General features: G+C 39.8%; 1 protein-coding gene across 2 annotated transcripts in view; it reads left to right on the top strand.

The window, feature by feature from the left end:
- Nucleotides 1-18,499, top strand: part of LOC126183856 (fibrillin-1-like) — a 640,172-nt gene that overhangs the window by 134,054 nt on the left and 487,619 nt on the right. For both annotated transcript variants that reach the window (XM_049926146.1, XM_049926147.1), the window contains exon 2: nt 16,834-16,996. In XM_049926146.1, the coding sequence (XP_049782103.1) occupies nt 16,839-16,996 (158 nt within the window). In that variant the 5' untranslated portion in view covers nt 16,834-16,838. The remainder of the gene's footprint in view (nt 1-16,833; nt 16,997-18,499) is intronic.

The following is an 18,499-nucleotide window of genomic DNA, read 5'->3' as shown; positions in this document are numbered from 1 at the left end:
AAGGGACCAGCAAAGTCAATATGTACTCGTTGCCATATAGCTTGGGACTGGGGCCAAGCTGAGAACGTTTAGGGAGGAACCGCACAAGTGCGACACTGTGATGTCATCTGTTCAATGTGGGCGTCGATGCCTGGCCAAGTACAGTGTTGACGAGCTGTTTTGTGCGGACAATTCCCCAATGTCCACGGTGGAGCAGTTTCAACACATCTTTTTGCAACACTTGAGAAACAGGCAAACACGATTGTCCAGAGTCATTCTGTCATCATACTTTGCTGGACGGAGAAGTTATGTCGACGAGCATAACATCGGCGCGAAAAAGAATTCTGAATAGTTTACACGGAATGGGGCTAAACAGTACGGATGTAAGACAAGAATAGGTTCAAGTCAGTGTCAGCTTCTGTGGCCTGTGCAATTTTCTTATAGCGCAGTGGAAAAAGTCTGTAAAACTTCAGTGTCGTGCGTGTCAATTTGACAAGATGCGGCAGTAGCATCGAATTCAGAATCAGGACCAACAGGAAGCAGAAAGTGCATTGGCCTGAATACGAAGACCAAACAAATCGAATGAACCTAACCTAAAAATATTTTCAAAGTCTCGTGAACGCAGAGTTGTAAATGTCAGTGTTCTGGTGTGATACGGTAAGGTGGCAGGCAAACTACATGTACCAAGCACTCGAATGTCCTGACCGTTATATGAAATAAGTTGCGAGCAAGATTTTGTCAAATGTGGAACGTGGGTAGAGGTATTTTTCTGTTGCAAACACACAAACAGTACATGACCTGGCTTTCCACAGGTAAAGCAAGTCGCATTCCGCGAAGGGCAATTTTGTCTTTTATGTGTGGGAAAGCAGGGTCCTGCCAGGTTAGCCGAGAGCGCTAATGCGCTGTTTCCTGGACTCAGTTAGGTGCACCGGCCCCGGATCCAATCCGCCCGGCGGATTGACGGCGAGGGCTGGAGTGCTGGCCAACCTGGATGTGGTTTTTAGGCGGTTTTCCGCATCCCACTAGGTGAATACCAGGCTGGTCCCCACGTCCCCGCCTCAGTTAAACGACTCGCAGACATTTGCACCGCCGGCCAGAGTGGCCGAGCGGTTGTAGCCGCTACAGTCCGGAACCGCGCGGCTGCTACAGTCGCAGGTTCGAATCCTGCCACGGGCATGGATGTGTGTGATGTCCTTAGGTTAGTTAGGTTTAGGTAGTTCTAAGTTCTAGGGGACTGATGACCTCAGCAGTTAAGTCCCATAGTGCTGAGAGCCATTTGAACCATTTGAACATTTGCAACACGTTTGCACTATTTCATGATTTACACTATACGCAGACAGCTGGGGTACACTGATTCCATCCCGGGGGGTACGGGGTGGTGGCAGGAAGGGCATCTAGCCACCCTTTCAATTAACAGGGGCAAATCCGATCACAACTGGGCCGACCCTGCGAAAATGGCGGGACAAAGACACAAGCAAATGAAAGGAGAAAGAAAGGGTGGAAAAGCAGCAGGGACATGTTTTCACAGTAGACACACGCATTGATACTTTTTTACACCGTCCACGGTGTGGTGGACTGTTTATGTGTGGTGGCCGGTTGCAAGGCGTACCTGTTCGTTACTTTGCATTACACTGCAAATGAGAGCGATCTAAAATTTTCTGTAGCACTATCTAATGGATCTTGATGTTCAGTACCTGTTCGTTACTTTGCATTACACTGGAAATGAGAGCGATCCAAAAGTTTTCTGTAGCACTATCTAATGGATCTTGATGTTCAATAATTGTAACACTTGTTTCAAGTAGGATCAGAATGTTTGAGAATTTGTTCATGAATGCTACTCTCTGGTACAGTGTACTTAATGGCGTTACTAACCATGGCGTCACTATATGACTATCCACAGCTACATTGACAACAACACTGGCGTGTCAAACCCTGAAATTCTGGGATCCACTAATGGGATGTCTGATCCTTGTAATACTTAGTGAGGACGGAAACTTAATCTTCAAAAACTAGCAGCTCCGGCCTACTAGACGGGAATAACTTCTGAGCGACACGTGGCGGCCGTTGGCAAGAAACCAGAAAGTTTCACAGTACCTTGCACTTGATGTGTAGCACAATGAGCGCCGAACTGAGTGTACCACTCGTTCCATTCCTCTTGTTGTTCATTGAAAGCACAGAAGGATGGAGTGCACGGAGCCGGTGCTATGGTTGGGGCTGGTTGTTGTGACGGAGTTGATGAAGTAGCGGCTTGTGCTTTAATGAGCTGCTGGACTGCCATGATCAACTCCGACATTTTGTGGTTCTAAAACTGAATAAACTGCATTAGATCGAAGCCAGCAGCAGCCGGAGGTGTAGGCGCAGGTGGTGTAGGAGGCAGGCTAGAGGCCATTTTAACGAGACGAGCGCCGCAACAAATTATAAGTAATGCAAATATACAAGTAGCGGTATCGTTGCGGCTAGTCTGCAAGAAAGAACACAACTAGTAGCAATGCTCCTCTGAAAGAAAAGGGAGAAGTATTAGTGACGCACTGTGACGGAGCGGCGAAGAGCGAAGGCAGCGTTGGTTCTGTAATCTGCGGCGTCAGATGTGTCGACTACTATGGGAGTCAGCAGCGAAACAAACAAAGGAAGAGAGAAGTTGTGATGGCCGGCGGCAGGAATCCAAAATGATCTGTACGTAACGCTTCCAAATTAATGCAAAACTTTGTGTAAAAAGGAAAGAAACATAATTTCTCGTTATGAAGTGGCTTCCTGTGTTTCCTACATGCAGTTACTTTAGTCCCTATTACTCGCTGGACGCAGGGTAAGTATCGTCTTCCTATTACTCAGTAATGATGCTGAGCTCTGTCTTCCTAGGGGTGTGACGTTGCTCGCTCTTTCCATTGGCGCGAGTCAGTGCCTTCTTGATGCCGTTTCGCGGCCGGTGTGCAGTCGATGCCTCAGGACTGTACACGTAACTATTTAAATGGAGCATTCCCAGGGAAATGGATTGGTTGTGGAGGTTCAATGTTCTGAGAGAATGGAATTGTTGTACATAGCATAGTGCGCGATCTAGTGGAGCCTACATATTGTAATTTTTTGTACGCCATTGAATACAGACGATATTATGATATCAACTGTAACACTTCGGTGACAAAAATCATGGGATAGTGATACGCACATACACAGATGACGGTAGTACCGCGTACGCGAAGTATAAAACGGCAGTGCCTTTATGGAGCTGTCATTTGTACTCAGGTGATTCATGTGGAAAGGTTTCCGACGTGACTATGGCCGCAGAACGGGAATTTACAGACTTTGAACGCGGAATGGTAGTTGGAGATAGTCGCAAGAGACATTCCGTTTCGGAAATCGTTAGGAAATTTGATATTCCGATATCCACAGTGTAGAGAGTGTGCCGAGAATACCAAGTTTTAGTCATTATCTCTCACCACAGACAACGCAGTGTCCGACGGTCTTCACTTAACGACCAAAAGCAGAGGCGTTTGGGTAGAGTTGTCAGTGCTAATAGACAAGCAGCACAGCGTAAAGTAACCGCAGAAATCAATGTGGAACGTACGTCGAATGTATCTCTTAGGCCAGTGCTGCGTAATTTGGCGTTAATGGGCTATCGCTGCAGACGACGTATGTGAGTGCCTTTGCTAAAAGCACAGCTTCTCCTGCAGCGCCTCTCTTGAGCTCGTGACCACATTGGTTGGAAACTAGGTGAATGGAAGACAGTGAGTCGCTCAGATGAGTCCAGACTTCAGTTGGTAAGAGCTGATGATAGGGTTCGAGTGTCGCACAGACGCCACAGAGTCCCGAACCCAAGTTAACAAGACACTGTGCGAGCTGGTGGTGTCTCCATAATGGTGCAGGTGGTGTTTAAATGGAATGGACTGGGTCCTTTGGTGCAACTGAACCGATCATTGATTGGAAGTGGCCATGTTCGGCTTCTTGGAGACCACTTGCAGACATTCTTCCCAAACAACAATGGAATTTTTATGGAGGACAGCCCGCCATGTCACCGGACCACAATTGTTCGCTATTGGTTTGAAGAACATTCTGGGCAATTCGAGCAAATGGTTTGGCCACCCATCGAACACACAGCTCTACAAAATAAAATTTTTTTTTCGTTGCCAGGGAAGTTTGAACGAAAATGGGATATTGTTATGATACTCATTCCGAGTATATTTGTACTTTTTCCAAATTGGCTCTGGTTTTTGAGATATAGGTTATTTGTGGAAATGAGAGTTTCATGTGGATAATATCGACTGCAGGGTCCATATATGGTGTAATGTATTTGCTACCTGTTTTTTAATTAGTGATATTGTACTATCTTTATTAAACAATTGTGCTCAGGGAGTGCATCTGTGTGGTTGAGGATTACATCATGCAAACATCACACTGTCAGCATGTGTTCAGTCCTGTTGTGCGGTGCGTGTGTTGAAGATATTGAGGGTTGTGCAGATTTGAATTCGGCGGTACTCGACATTCATTTGTTGGCCGAGGTTATCCCCGCAACAGCCGATAGGTAGCGTTCAGTGTAAACAAGAAAAATGGCGATGGTCGAAAGTCACACACATGTGCAGTGCAGCTTCAAGGAGATAGAACCTTTTCATCGTGACGTAGCAAATAAGAGGTGAGTATTCATTTCACACAAAACAATTAATGATGTTTGTTGGATGTGATTGACTTGCAAATACAAGAAAGTTCTGCATAATATTTAGTATTTGTGCAATTTTGTTTTAGGAAAACATGAGTTCTTCACGCCGTCTTTGCGTGAACCATCCAGATGAGTTCTGCTACATTTGTGGTGAATACGTTCTTCAAAAGAACAGGAAGAATATCACTCCTTTTGTGTAGGAAGCGTATCTGGCATATTTCGGAATTAAACTTGGAGATCAAGACAAGGCGTGGGCACCCCATAAAGTTTGTAAATGCTGTGTGGAGTGCTTACGGCAGTGGACAAAACGAAAAAGGAAAAGCTTAAACTTCGGAGTGCCTATGGTATGGCGAGAGCAGAAGAACCATACAGATGATTGCTATTTTTGCATTGTTAATGTGAAAGGTTTTAATAGGTTAAAAAAACGAAAGTGGGAATATCCCGATTTGGAGTCAGCAAGAAGACCGGTGGTGCACAGCAACGATGTTCCTGTACCAACCTTCACAACATTACCCACGCTAACATCATCAGATGACGAGGTGCACGGCGAGGAATGTACAAGTAGTGGTTCGGAATACGAAGGACGTGAGACACAACCCCAGCAGTTCGACCAGAAGGAGCTCAGTGACTTGATACGAGAACTCAATCTTTCAAAGCAAGCATCAGAACTCTTAGCATCCAGGCTTAAGGAAATAAACTGTCTTCATCCAAGTTTTAAATAACAGCTTACCGGACGAGAGAAGAAAACCTTCTTCCATACTTCAACCAAGAAGAGGTTATAGTGTATTGCAGCAATATACCTGGACTTTTACTTGAATTGGGGCTGCCGGAATATAGACCAGAGGACTGGCGTCTCTTCATAGACAGTTCCACTAGAAGTTTAAAATGTGTTCTCCTACACAATGGCAATCGTTACGCATCTATTCCAATTGCCCACTCAACAAAACTTTGTGAAGCATATGCTAACATCAAGATGGTTCTGCAGAAAATTCAGTATATGCAGCACCAGTGGTTGATTTGTGTTGATTTGAAAATGGTGAACTTCTTGCTCGGACAACAAAGTGGATACACAAAGCACCCACGTTTTATCTGCATGTGGGATAGTAGGGCAAAGCACGAACATTGGAAGCAGAAAACATGGCCTCCAAGGGAACATATGGCTGTTGGTGAAGCAAACATCATTAGTGAACCTCTGGTTAGTAGGGACAAGATTGTTCTTCCACCATTACATATTAAGTTAGGACTAATGAAGCAATTCACCAAAGCTTTAGACAGAAATGGTAATTGCTTCACATACATCTGCAATACGTTCCCTGGACTCAGTAGTGAAAAACTTAAGGCAGGAATATTTGATGGTCCTCAAATTCGCAGGCTCATCAACGATACCAATTTTGCAAGTGTCATGACTGTCACTGAAGCATCGGCCTGGAACAGTCTTGTCGCTGTTGTAAAATGTTTTTTGGGCAATCATAAAGCTCCCAATTACGAGGAACTGGTCAAAAACATGCTCACTAACTTTCAAAACTTAGGAGCTAACATGAGCATAAAATTGCACTTTCTTCACAGCCACTTTGATCGATTTCCTCGTAATCTAGGTGATTTCAGTGAGGAACAAGGAGAGCGGTTCCGTCAAGATATGAAAGGAATAGAGGAAAGATATAAAGGAAGATGGGACAGGCATATGATGGCAGATTATTGCTGGAATCTGCAACGTGACTGTTCTGAAGAGACCTATAAAAGGAAAGCGTGCAGGAAGCGGTTCGTCATGGACGGAAAATGATATACTTATAGAGAAACTTTTCAATTATGTTTTATACGTGGACAAATGTCTATCAGGTTTTCATAGAAGCTATTTATAAAGATTATTTTCTTTTTTCATTGTAGTTTGTAGCGCTCGAGTTCAGTATTAGCAATTTTTTCTAATTTTTTGAATAAACCATGCATTATCTCAAAAACTAGAGCCAAACTGCATAAATGGTTGCTATATTCGTCCTCAGCACCACTAACCCATCCTAAAGCCACTCAAATATCCTTGGCAAGAAAATGAGTGTTGACCAGTGTTTATGGGACACAATTGAGGTGTCAGTTCGTGCAAAAAATCCTACATTAACAATGCTTTAGAAATTATGGACGGTTATAAAGGCGACATGGCTCAGTATTTCTGTAGGGGTTTCCAACGACGTATTGAGTCCATGCCAAGTCGATGTACTGCACTACACCAGGAAATAGGAGGTCCGACGTGAAATTAGAAGATATCCCATGACTTTTGTCAGCTCAGTGTATGTTATAGAGGCTTTATTTGTGCCATGGACAAAGCAAAGTGGTCATTTACGTCTGTAAGAAGTTCATGTTATGTCTTAATGTTTAAATAAAGGTAAGAGTAACATAAAGATGTATACAAGATACAGCATATGGCGGTGTGAATTGGATACAATTTTTTAGTTTCACTGGAAAAAAAGTTTGGCACGAACGTGACTCGTACATCGACTAGTGTGTATATCCATTTCCTATGGCATTGCGTCGTCTCAGTGAGCTAATAACATACGTAGCTCTGGCACAACGCTGAGTTCATGCTACGTGTTGTTGGCCATGCTGCACGCACTCTGTTGCCGGAACCTCGTTTTTCAAATCGCATTTACTTTAAACCTGTTAGTGGGACTAGGTTTTGCCAGATATACTTTTGTCTTCAGTTGGAATGACGACTCACATGTCGACCTCCAAGTGCGGCATTGTTTCTTACCCTGTACAAGAAATACCCAAATGTGCAATTAAATATTTCTTTATTTGGCAGTATAACTTCACTCCATTAAAATTATCATATCATGTATTGCTTCTTTGCTAACAAAAGACAACTCTCTGTCGCATATTGAAAGAATCATAACGTTTAGTTCAATATCTTACAAAGTTAAAAGGGTTCAAATCTCATTTGAAAATAGCTACTTTCTCGTACAACAATCTTATATTTAAACTTACAACATTCCTGAAACCAAGTCAGAATTTCTTCAGCACGTCATACCATCCCAAGTTTCTCAATTCAGTCTCAATTGCTGTAAGTGATCGAGTAGTTCTTTATAAAAAAAATTATTATTTTAGCAGTCAATCTGAAATTATAGTAACCAAATTTATTTATAAAACAAAATGTAATACACAAGTACCATGAGTTACAGTTTTGGGATCTTCTCATGGGGTCACGCATTAATTTCAGGTAGACCTCTAATACATGCGACCTCATAAATGAGTTAGTATTTATCCATGACAATAAGGTTATATAGTCTACGATGCTAATAAAATCTTCTACGATGAACAACATACTTTGTCGCTTAAGTGACGTTTATTGAGGAATGCATTAGCATTATGACTGTTGGACTCACTGTTCCATGTTATTACGAATAAAACATTTCACACTAGAACGTCGTTCTTGCAGTAAAGCTTGAACACATGACATCACCGTTCCCCAGGTGAGCCATCTGTATGCACAGATACGTACTACAAAATGACGATCGCTAGCCACCTTCCAGTATAACTACGGGTTTTAGTACCATGAGTCTCTGAGGAGATGATCCACCTGCATTCGATGAAGCTCTTTTCATTTAAGCAGAGAGACTACATCTTTAACGGGATGGAAACTTTCAAGGAATGAAAGGGATTCGGAAGAAATTGGCTGTGGCCTATAGTAAGGGAAAAATCCTGGCATTTGTCTAAATAAAAAGTGGGAAACCATAGAAAACCATTTTCAAGATTTCCAGCGGATGGATTCGAACCCCCTCTCCTCCACAATTCAGGCATTGTTAGCTCAGCGCGCCATGGCCCAAAGCTACCCCAGTTGGTGGAGAATTTACGAAAACTGGTTGTTGTACATTCTTTTCAAACAGAACAAAATGCATCGCAACAAAAGACGGAATTCTCGTGTTTGATGTTTTCATTCTAATTGTGAATGTTTCGTCATTTGGTAGTGCATTAATGCAAGCATATTTTAAGATTTAGTTATGCAGGGAATTCGTGGCTTCAGTTATTATAGTATTCCAAAAGCGTAAATAGATTTTGGACGAATGGGGTGGGGGGGGGGGGGTTGGGGGGGGGGGTGGAGGGACGAAGGTGCAGTCGGCTCGGTCGAATTGAAGCAGTAAGCTGAAAAAAAATGATCTTAGAAACGAACGATCTACGCGTCGAATGTGCTGTCATCACATACTCTTTCAACTCTCCACAAACCCCTCCCCATCTCTCTGCATCCCAACAGGTTTTCATAATTGAGTACCGTCTGGGTGACCAGATTGGGCGATATTTTGTCATTTGGGTTGATAATGACGGATTTTGAGTAATTTTGTAGAAAATGCAACCACTGTCGTTTGAACGATATTTTTGTTGATCAACGCGGGTTTTGGACGACACAGCAAATCCAAGTGTATTTTTATGCACTGACTGATATTGAATGTTATTTGTAATTCTATGTACCGCTTCGCTGCCTCGTGAAATACTGAAGAACTGCAACCCCAATGTTCTACCAGTCTCCAAACAACGATTCCAATCCTAACATTAAACTGCTGATAAAATAATACATAGAAAATTAAGTTTGACAAAATTATTAACCAACATGACAACTGTCGTGGCATACAAAGGTTACTTATGTAAAATTACATTGCGAGAAAGCAGTGGTCTAAGTTTCGAGCACATATGCTCCATTCAAGAATCAAAATGAAATACGTTCAAACCTTTGGCACGTATGCCTTGCTAGGAACAACATCAGACTGAGCAGTTCAATGGCTTACATTGATGCCATGAAGGCAATAAAAATTGCGCCTCCTATCGGGCGCGGACAGTGACATGTGCCAATTTGAGACATTATAACAGAAATAACTGAATTACACAACGCTTAATTATAACAACAAAATACAAAGGAAGTGAGCTTAATGTACTGTTGAAAATACAGAAAAGTCGAGCAAATGATGTGTAACAGAGCCATCTATTAGGCTGTCTAGAAATTACCACTTCGTAAAACACAGGATATTAAGGAATATTTATACAAACCGCTGCACAATCCTGAAAATATCTACATGAAGGTAACTTTAGTACTGTACATCCAGGAGATTCGAAGAAAAAGATGTTTCGGAACTAGAGGAAGGGAAACATAGTAAAAAAATTAAGGAATCAAAATTCCACGAGTAGTGGATTAAAGCCACTGAAAAGATTTTTGTTACGTAATTGTAACCGTTCATTGAGGATGAGGCCATCGTTCTTACAAGGGAACCTCCCCATCGCACCCCCCTCAGATTTAGTTATAAGTTGGCACAGTGGATAGGCCTTGAAAAACTGAACACAGATCAATCGAGAAAACAGGAAGAAGTTGTGTGGAACTATGAAAAAATAAGCAAAATATACAAACTGAGTAGTCCATGCGGAAGATATGTGACATCAAGGATAGTGTGAGCTCAGGAGCGCCGTCGTCCCGTGGTTAGCGTGAGCAGCTGCGGAACGAGAGGTCCTCGGTTCAAGTTTTCTCTCGAGCTAAAAGTTTACTTTCTTTATTTTCGCAAAGTTATGATCTGTCCGTTCGTTCATTGACGTCTCTGTTCACTGTAATAAGTTTAGTGTCTGTGTTTTGCGACCGCACCACAAAACGGTGCGATTAGTAGACGAAAGAACGTGCCTCTCCAATGGGAACCGAAAACATTTGATCGCAAGGTCATAGGTCAACCGATTCCTCCATAGGAAAACACGTCTTTTATATTCTATACGACACTGGTGACGGCATGTGCGTCACATTTCAGGAATTTGTTGTCGACCCACCTAACTTGTACACTTGGCGAATGGGTAAAAAGATTCTTCTACCTTGCCTGACTTAGGTTTTCTTGTGGATGTGATAATCACTCACAAAAAAGTGATGAAAACATAAGAGTTTGTCACATAAACTACAACAAATGAATGCAAGTATCACAGTAGCATAGTTTTCCCTGTGCTCCGTCCAAACATATGTTTTTAACGTTTTCAAATTTTTCCGTGCATAGACCGTCAAATCCTGCATATGTCCAAGCAAATCTGAACATGTGCTGAAAATAAAAAATTAAATTTTTCACCCGAGGACACAATCTTAATATACGCATTAAACAAGTTGAAATTTTAAACACAATTAATATTGAAAGTAATATTAAATTGTATATGGACATAAAAGATAATATTGAAAGTATGTTGGGCCTTAATAATCAAACTATTCTGGATAGTGAAAAAATTATTGCTAATAATATTACAGAAATTATACCATGTGAATTAATTTAAATTATTGCTCATAATATTCCAAAAAATATACGATTTGATTTAATTAATGTTACTTTGAATTTAACTTATATTTGTAAAAATCATTATTTTCATTGTTAAATTAATATTATTGCTTAATTGAAGCCTAATGTTGAATTTGGTGCACCAATAATTTATGAACCAAATTATGTTATTTATTCCAATTCATGATAAAACTGAGGAATTAGAAATAAATGTTACCGATGAAGGTAATAATTAGATTTACTTTACAGTAGCAGTTATTTGAGAAATGAATTAATAAAATCTATTGTATATAAATCTACAAAATTGATAGCTGTCAGTTTTATTCTTTTCCAGTGAATGAGAGAAGTAGAAATAATCTAAATATTCCTAATGATCCTGTAGAAATTAACATAAATGTTGATGATCCAAATCTTGCTCAATTCTACATAAATTTTAAAATTTTTACAGCTGATGGATCAGATTATCCTCCATACGATAGAAAACTAATAAAAAATTAATTGATTCTGTAACTGTAAAGAAGGAAAAATATTTTATCTAGCAACAAACATGCATTTATTTCATTTGTTACATTTAACTTGTATAGAAGGACATGTAATTAATGATGGTAAAATGATGAGGAAGAAAACGGAAGTATTATATCCACTGGGAACTTTTGATGACTTTTTTTAAGATTATAGAAAAGTAATGTGGAAGATGATTTAGCTATAATTTTTACTTTGAACTCGCGTTCAAATGACATTAAATTTCGTTGAGCTGTTTTTAAGTAAGTTGGAGTTAAAATAAAAGCCACATTACCAAACTGATATAAAATTTTAGTGAAGAATATGGAACTCATGTACCGGTTGCTAAATATGAGCCCAATTATAAACTTGAAAAATAAAGAATTATATTGAAAAGTCTAAAAATAACGATTTCTTTTTATGAATTAGGGACTACAGAAAAAGCAGGATTAAGTGGAAATAAAAACTTTGTGATAAATATAACAAATTATTTTGATTCAGTAGAGTTTGATATGCCTTATTTTATTTTTGTTATGACTAATCGTAAAAATAAGCAGTTGATTGATTCACCATTATAGATTATGTCAAATCATGTACATTATATTTGAAAAATGAAAGAAATTATATATTTCCACAATAAATGTGAATTGTTGAGCCACCAGATTATTACTTGGAATATTATGGTTCATTTTGTGATTTTAAATGCTTTAAACAATTAAAAGAAGATGCTGATCTTAATCCACATAATTTTATTACAACTTAATCTATTTGTCATAAACATGACATACAGAAAAAATATTCCAGCAGTACAAAAAAGACAATGAAATTACAAGCTACTATTAATGATAAAATACTGGAGTTACACTTTTGTATATAATTATGCACACAAAAAGGAATTTAACGTATGATGGGTGACATAGAATATTATCTGAGAATTTTTAATTTTCGAATATTTTGGATAATGAGTGTGAAACTTTTAAAAATAATATGTAAACATAAATGTAATATTTTAATATATTGTAATATGTTGGTAATTTGTTTATTGGTAAATTGTACTAATAATTTGGAATTTTTATAGTCATAAAAAAGAGAGAATTTGAGTTTTCAATTTCTTTCCAAATTATTGTAAAATTTTCATTACAACCAGGGGAGGTGGAAAGGGGGGGACTATGGGGGCTATAGCCCCCCTTCCATCGAGTATCATATTACACCGGATAAAATGACTTCAGAAATCAGTGAATATACTACTCCAACAGATTCAATCTTTTTTTTATAATTATGTACAGTATAGGTTGCAATGTATTCCAAACACATTTTTACAAAAGAATAAGAGTGGCAAATAGCTTACTACCTAAACCAATAAAAATCATTTAACTTAAAATAGGTGTCTTATTAATACACATTTTTTACCTTGGACTCCAAAATATTTACCAAAAACTACTTTAAGCAACACCAAATTTTACCATTTTGTCGGTAGAGGACCCAAACTCTCCTTATGTTAAGCCATATCCCATTTCCCCAAACCCACTCTCCCCCACCCTCCCAACTGACTTCTAGAATCGACCCTGGTTATAACTATAATATTCAAATTCATCTACATAATCTCTGTAAGTATCTTTAATATAATCAACCACATTATTATGTTTTATATTTCTGAAATTTTCTATAATTAAAGATGATTGTACATGAAATGTATTCAGAGTTGCAAATTCGGCTTACCAGCTGTATAATGGAACAGCGACTATGAAAACTTGTGCTGCACTGGGACTCGAACCCAGATTTCCTGCTTATCGTGAGCAGTGCCTTACCATTAGGTTATCTGTCCATGACTTGCATGGTTGATGACATATGATTTGAGTCAGGCTGTGAGTCGTGCTCAGATAGCCAAATGGTAAGGCACTGTTCGCAGTAATCGGAAAATTTGGGGTTGAGTCTGGGTCCAGCACAAATTTTGACTTTTGCCATTCCAGTATACAACTGATGGCAACCCATATTCGCAACTGCGAATGCATGTAATGTATTTCATAACAGTTGTAAACACTGCAGTGCATGTTGCTTCGGCCATGCATGCATGTCTAAAGGAACATTACATCGTAATAAAGAATAATACATACACTTTAATATCGTATGTTTCTCTTGTGGTTTATTATTTCTCTCAACAAAAATATTTTTATCAAATTTCAATTCATCCCATACATTACTCATATTCGATTCTTAGAAAAATTGTCAGTTTTTTGTCTTAATTTATTAGAAAAATTTCTATCAAGGAAAATATTTTTTTATTTTTCCATAACGAATAAATTTAGATTTATATATTAAATATTTTTTCTATAAGAATGGAGTCCTCACATATGCTCTAATGTAAACAATAATAAATTCTTTAAGAAACTTAACGACATAAAAGTAGATGATTTGTATAACTTTACTGGATGTCGTTATTAGAAGACTAAATATGGAAAAAAATGGGTTAGAACAAAATAACGTGTTTAAAACTATTTTTCCAAACAAATATCGAAAACTAGTAAGGAGATGGATTTTCAATTTTTTAATATGAAATTATTAAACTGAGATATAAAGGAAGGGAAAACAAACAAGTAGATTATAATGAATAACATGACAGAATTTTTAAACTGAATATGAGGAAATGATTTGAAACTTTTATATCTACATTTTATGCTTGAAAATTAGCGATTTTTTCTTTGAAATTTATAAAAAGGCTTTGAACAAAGGATGTGACTGTTCAAAATCATTGCTGAAAATGCTCGTAAAGTGATGATAATGTTTGAGGAAAACACAAAAGACGTTGAAATGACTGAAAAGATGACGATCGTTTCTTGTGTGTTGATTTGATTTTTTTATTACTAAAATCTGACCTTTTGACGAATGGTGTGTACTGCTTGAAATTTCGTGATTTTTTTTATTGTGGTCTCTTGATTTCTTTGTAAAAAATTACATTTTGCATAATACACTCCTGGAAATGGAAAAAAGGACACATTGACACCGGTGTGTCAGACCCACCATACTTGCTCCGGACACTGCGAGAGGGCTGTACAAGCAATGATCACACGCACGGCACAGCGGACACACCAGGAACCGCGGTGTTGGCCGTCGAATGGCGCTAGCTGCGCAGCATTTGTGCACCGCCGCCGTCAGTGTCAGCCAGTTTGCCGTGGCATACGGAGCTCCATCGCAGTCTTTAACACTGGTAGCATGCCGCGACAGCGTGGACGTGAACCGTATGTGCAGTTGACGGACTTTGAGCGAGGGCGTATAGTGGGCATGCGGGAGGCCGGGTGGACGTACCGCCGAATTGCTCAACACGTGGGGCGTGATGTCTCCACAGTACATCGATGTTGTCGCCAGTGGTCGGCGGAAGGTGCACGTGCCCGTCGACCAGGGACCGGACCGCAGCGACGCACGGATGCACGCCAAGACCGTAGGATCCTACGCAGTGCCGTAGGGGACCGCACCGCCACTTCCCAGCAAATTAGGGACACTGTTGCTCCTGGGGTATCGGCGAGGACCATTCGCAACCGTCTCCATGAAGCTGGGCTACGGTCCCGCACACCGTTAGGCCGTCTTCCGCTCACGCCCTGACATCGTGCAGCCCGCCTCCAGTGGTGTCGCGACAGGCGTGAATGGAAGGACGAATGGAGACGTGTCCTCTTCAGCGATGAGAGTCGCTTCTGCCTTGGTGCCAATGATGGTCGTACGCGTGTTTGGCGCCGTACAGGTGAGCGCCACAATCAGGACTGCATACGGCCGAGGCACACAGGGCCAACACCCGGCATCATGGTGTGGGGAGCGATCTCCTACACTGGCCGTACACCACTGGTGATCGTCGAGGGGACACTGAATAGTGCACGGTACATCCAAACCGTCATCGAACCCATCGTTCTACCATTCCTAGACCGGCAAGGGAACTTGCTGTTCCAACAGGACAATGCACGTCCGCATGTATCCCGTGCCACCCAACGTGCTCTAGAATGTGTAAGTCAACTACCCTGGCCAGCAAGATCTCCGGATCTGTCCCCCATTGAGCATGTTTGGGACTGGATGAAGCGTCGTCTCACGCGGTCTGCACGTCCAGCACGAACGCTGGTCCAACTGAGGCGCCAGGTGGAAATGGCATGGCAAGCCGTTCCACAGGACTACATCCAGCATCTCTACGATCGTCTCCATGGGAGAATAGCAGCCTGCATTGCTGCGAAAGGTGGATATACACTGTACTAGTGCCGACATTGTGCATGCTCTGTTGCCTGTGTCTATGTGCCTGTGGTTCTGTCAGTGTGATCATGTGATGTATCTGACCCCAGGAATGTGTCAATAAAGTTTCCCCTTCCTGGGACAATGAATTCACGGTGTTCTTATTTCAATTTCCAGGAGTGTATATCTACTCTTAACAACACTGAAATCATTGTAGACAAAAATATTTTTACATAGTGCACTTAAATGTGAATTGTTTTATGGACACAATAGATATAAAATTCTCCATGTTTTTAGTTAACAAGTATGTCGGAGGAAATTATCTTCATAGTCTCCTTTCAGTTTAAATGAAATGAATGAATACCATTCTTTTCCTTTGACAAACAAAGATGTACATTACAATTTTCACATTTTTACTCCACGACGTCCCTTGTGTTATGGATATTTGCACATAGTAGGCACTGCACCATTTTCGTGAAGAGGCAAGTGTTGTGCTTCATCATACTGAATCTTTACAGGAGGCCTAGTTTCTCCTCGTTGCCTTTGAAGAGGAGTATCTGAAGGTGTGGCACATGCCCGCACTTTTCCCCCCTTTATTGTTATTATTATTATACTTATCGTTATTGGAGATATCCTTCCCACTTAACACCAGAACATCAGTCACATTCATCCTGATATTTAGGAGATATACATATTATTTTCTTCATTTTTGTGATCAATTACTTTGGCACTTGTCCTGTATTCCGGTCAACTCTGTACCACAGCAAAATCAACAGCATGGAAAATTAATCTGTCTCTCCATTTCTTGGATTTAAAAAAAAAAAATTGTAATATGACAGCAACACGTCAAAAAGATCAACTCCACCTATGCTAGGGTTGTAGAGTTTTACAGCCTTGGTTCGACAAGTAGTATCATTTATTTGGTTCCTTGTATCAGCGTTCATCTTCAGTTTCTCCTTTCCCAAAAGACTTGAATCTACTACAACTGTTTTGTTGTCAACCCATTTTACCAGTGTTATGTCATCTGTCGTTCAATTATTTTGTGAAAATCCTCTTCCCTTCTACAGTGCCTTCTTGTCTTTCATTGGATGAGGATTAGCAGACTGGATGGCCCTGATAATTCCGGCATTACATGTTTTCTTATTTTGGTACTTTGAAAAATCTTGTATGAGGAATTTATTGGAATTCCTCCTGTAGCAATTAAATTGATATAGGCTGTTTATTTTACAGGTGACATGGAGATGGTTTTATCCATGTGTTGTTCACTAGGAGAAAGCTGGGCTGGAAACTCATTTCTCTGCAGTGAATATCCCAGTCCTGTTGCTGGAATACCAAGAGAGCAGCAGAGTGTTTGTTTATCAGCCATTGAAATTTGTTGTACTCGAACTAAAAGGTAATGTGCATAACATGGATTACTTCATTGTTCATCATTTGTTTCAGATAATTGTTTTGAATACCTAAGTCACTCTTTGGCTGCATCAAATTGTTCAAAAAGAAGAAAAAATTAAATGAGCACCAATGTGCTATTGTCTAACAGAGCTGTTGTTCTCTAAATCTTCATTCATACACTGCATAGCACTGTGATTTTCATCGCAAATGGTATTTCCCATTGTATCATGTATTACGGTTTCGTCTCATACCATTCATGTCTGGAGTGTACAAAGAATGACTACTTAAATGCACCTAGGCATACTGCTGTTAGTCTGATCTTGTCTTTACTGGTAATAGAGTGATGTCTATGGGGCTGTAGTATATTTGTAGTTTTCTCATTTAATACTGCTTCTTGAAACTAAGTAGGGTTTTGTAGGATGGCTGACAGCTATCTTCAGGCATCTAACAGTTCAGTTTTTTCAACATTTCCATGATGCTCTTACATAAATCAAATGACACTGAGACTATTCATGCTACTCGTCTTTGTTTACATTTAGTATCCCCTGTTAATCCTATTTGGTACGGTGCTCACACACTTGAGCAATATTCTAGGTGTGTTGTGCGGGTGTTCCGTAAGCATTTCATTTCTAGACTGACTGCATTTTCCCAGTACTTTATCAATGAACCGAAGTCTACCACATGTCTTACCAAGGACTGATCATTCCATCCTGTATTCCCGCAAACTGCTACATCCAGGCAGTTACATGAGTTGACAAATGCTAATTGTGAATCATTGCTATTGTTGCCATATTAAGTTTCTGAGTTTTGTGAAGTGTACAGTTTCATAATTCTGAACATTTAAAGCAAGCTGCCAGTCTTTATGCCAATTTTAAATCGCATCAACATCTGATTTAAAACTTGTGCAATTGTATTGAGGTGTAGTATCATTATAGACTAATATATCATCAGCAAAATGTCTTAATTAACTATTAATATACCCCACCAGGTCATTAATACACTTGATTAATTACATTACATGTACAGCAAGCCTCCCAAAACACTACGCTGCGATACAGCTGAAGTTACTTCTACATCTGCTGATGCCTTTCTATCCAAGATAACATGCTACATCCTCCCTACTAATAAATCCTCAGTCCACTCACACCTTTCGTTTCATATCTCACATGGTGGTACTTTCATTAATAAACATTTGTGTTGTACTGAGCCAAATGCTTTTTGGAAGTGAACAAATACTGCATCTATCTAATTGCCTTATTCAGTCACTTTCAAGGTGTCCTATGAGAAACATTGGGTCTCTCATTACTGATGTGCTTGGAATCCATGCTGATTGGCATTCTGTTAAAGATACCTCAATATGTTTGAACTTGTTAAAGGTACCTCAATATATTCGAACTCTGAACATGTTCCAATATTCTACAACTGATAGATGTCAATGATATTGGACAGTAGTTTTGTGGATTACATCTGATATCCTGCTTGTAGATGGGTGTAACCTGTGTCGTAT

The sequence above is a fragment of the Schistocerca cancellata genome, chromosome 4 (assembly GCF_023864275.1).
Source record: "Schistocerca cancellata isolate TAMUIC-IGC-003103 chromosome 4, iqSchCanc2.1, whole genome shotgun sequence".
NCBI classification, from domain to species: Eukaryota; Metazoa; Arthropoda; class Insecta; order Orthoptera; family Acrididae; genus Schistocerca; species Schistocerca cancellata.
This window is presented reverse-complemented; position numbering and strand designations above follow the sequence as displayed.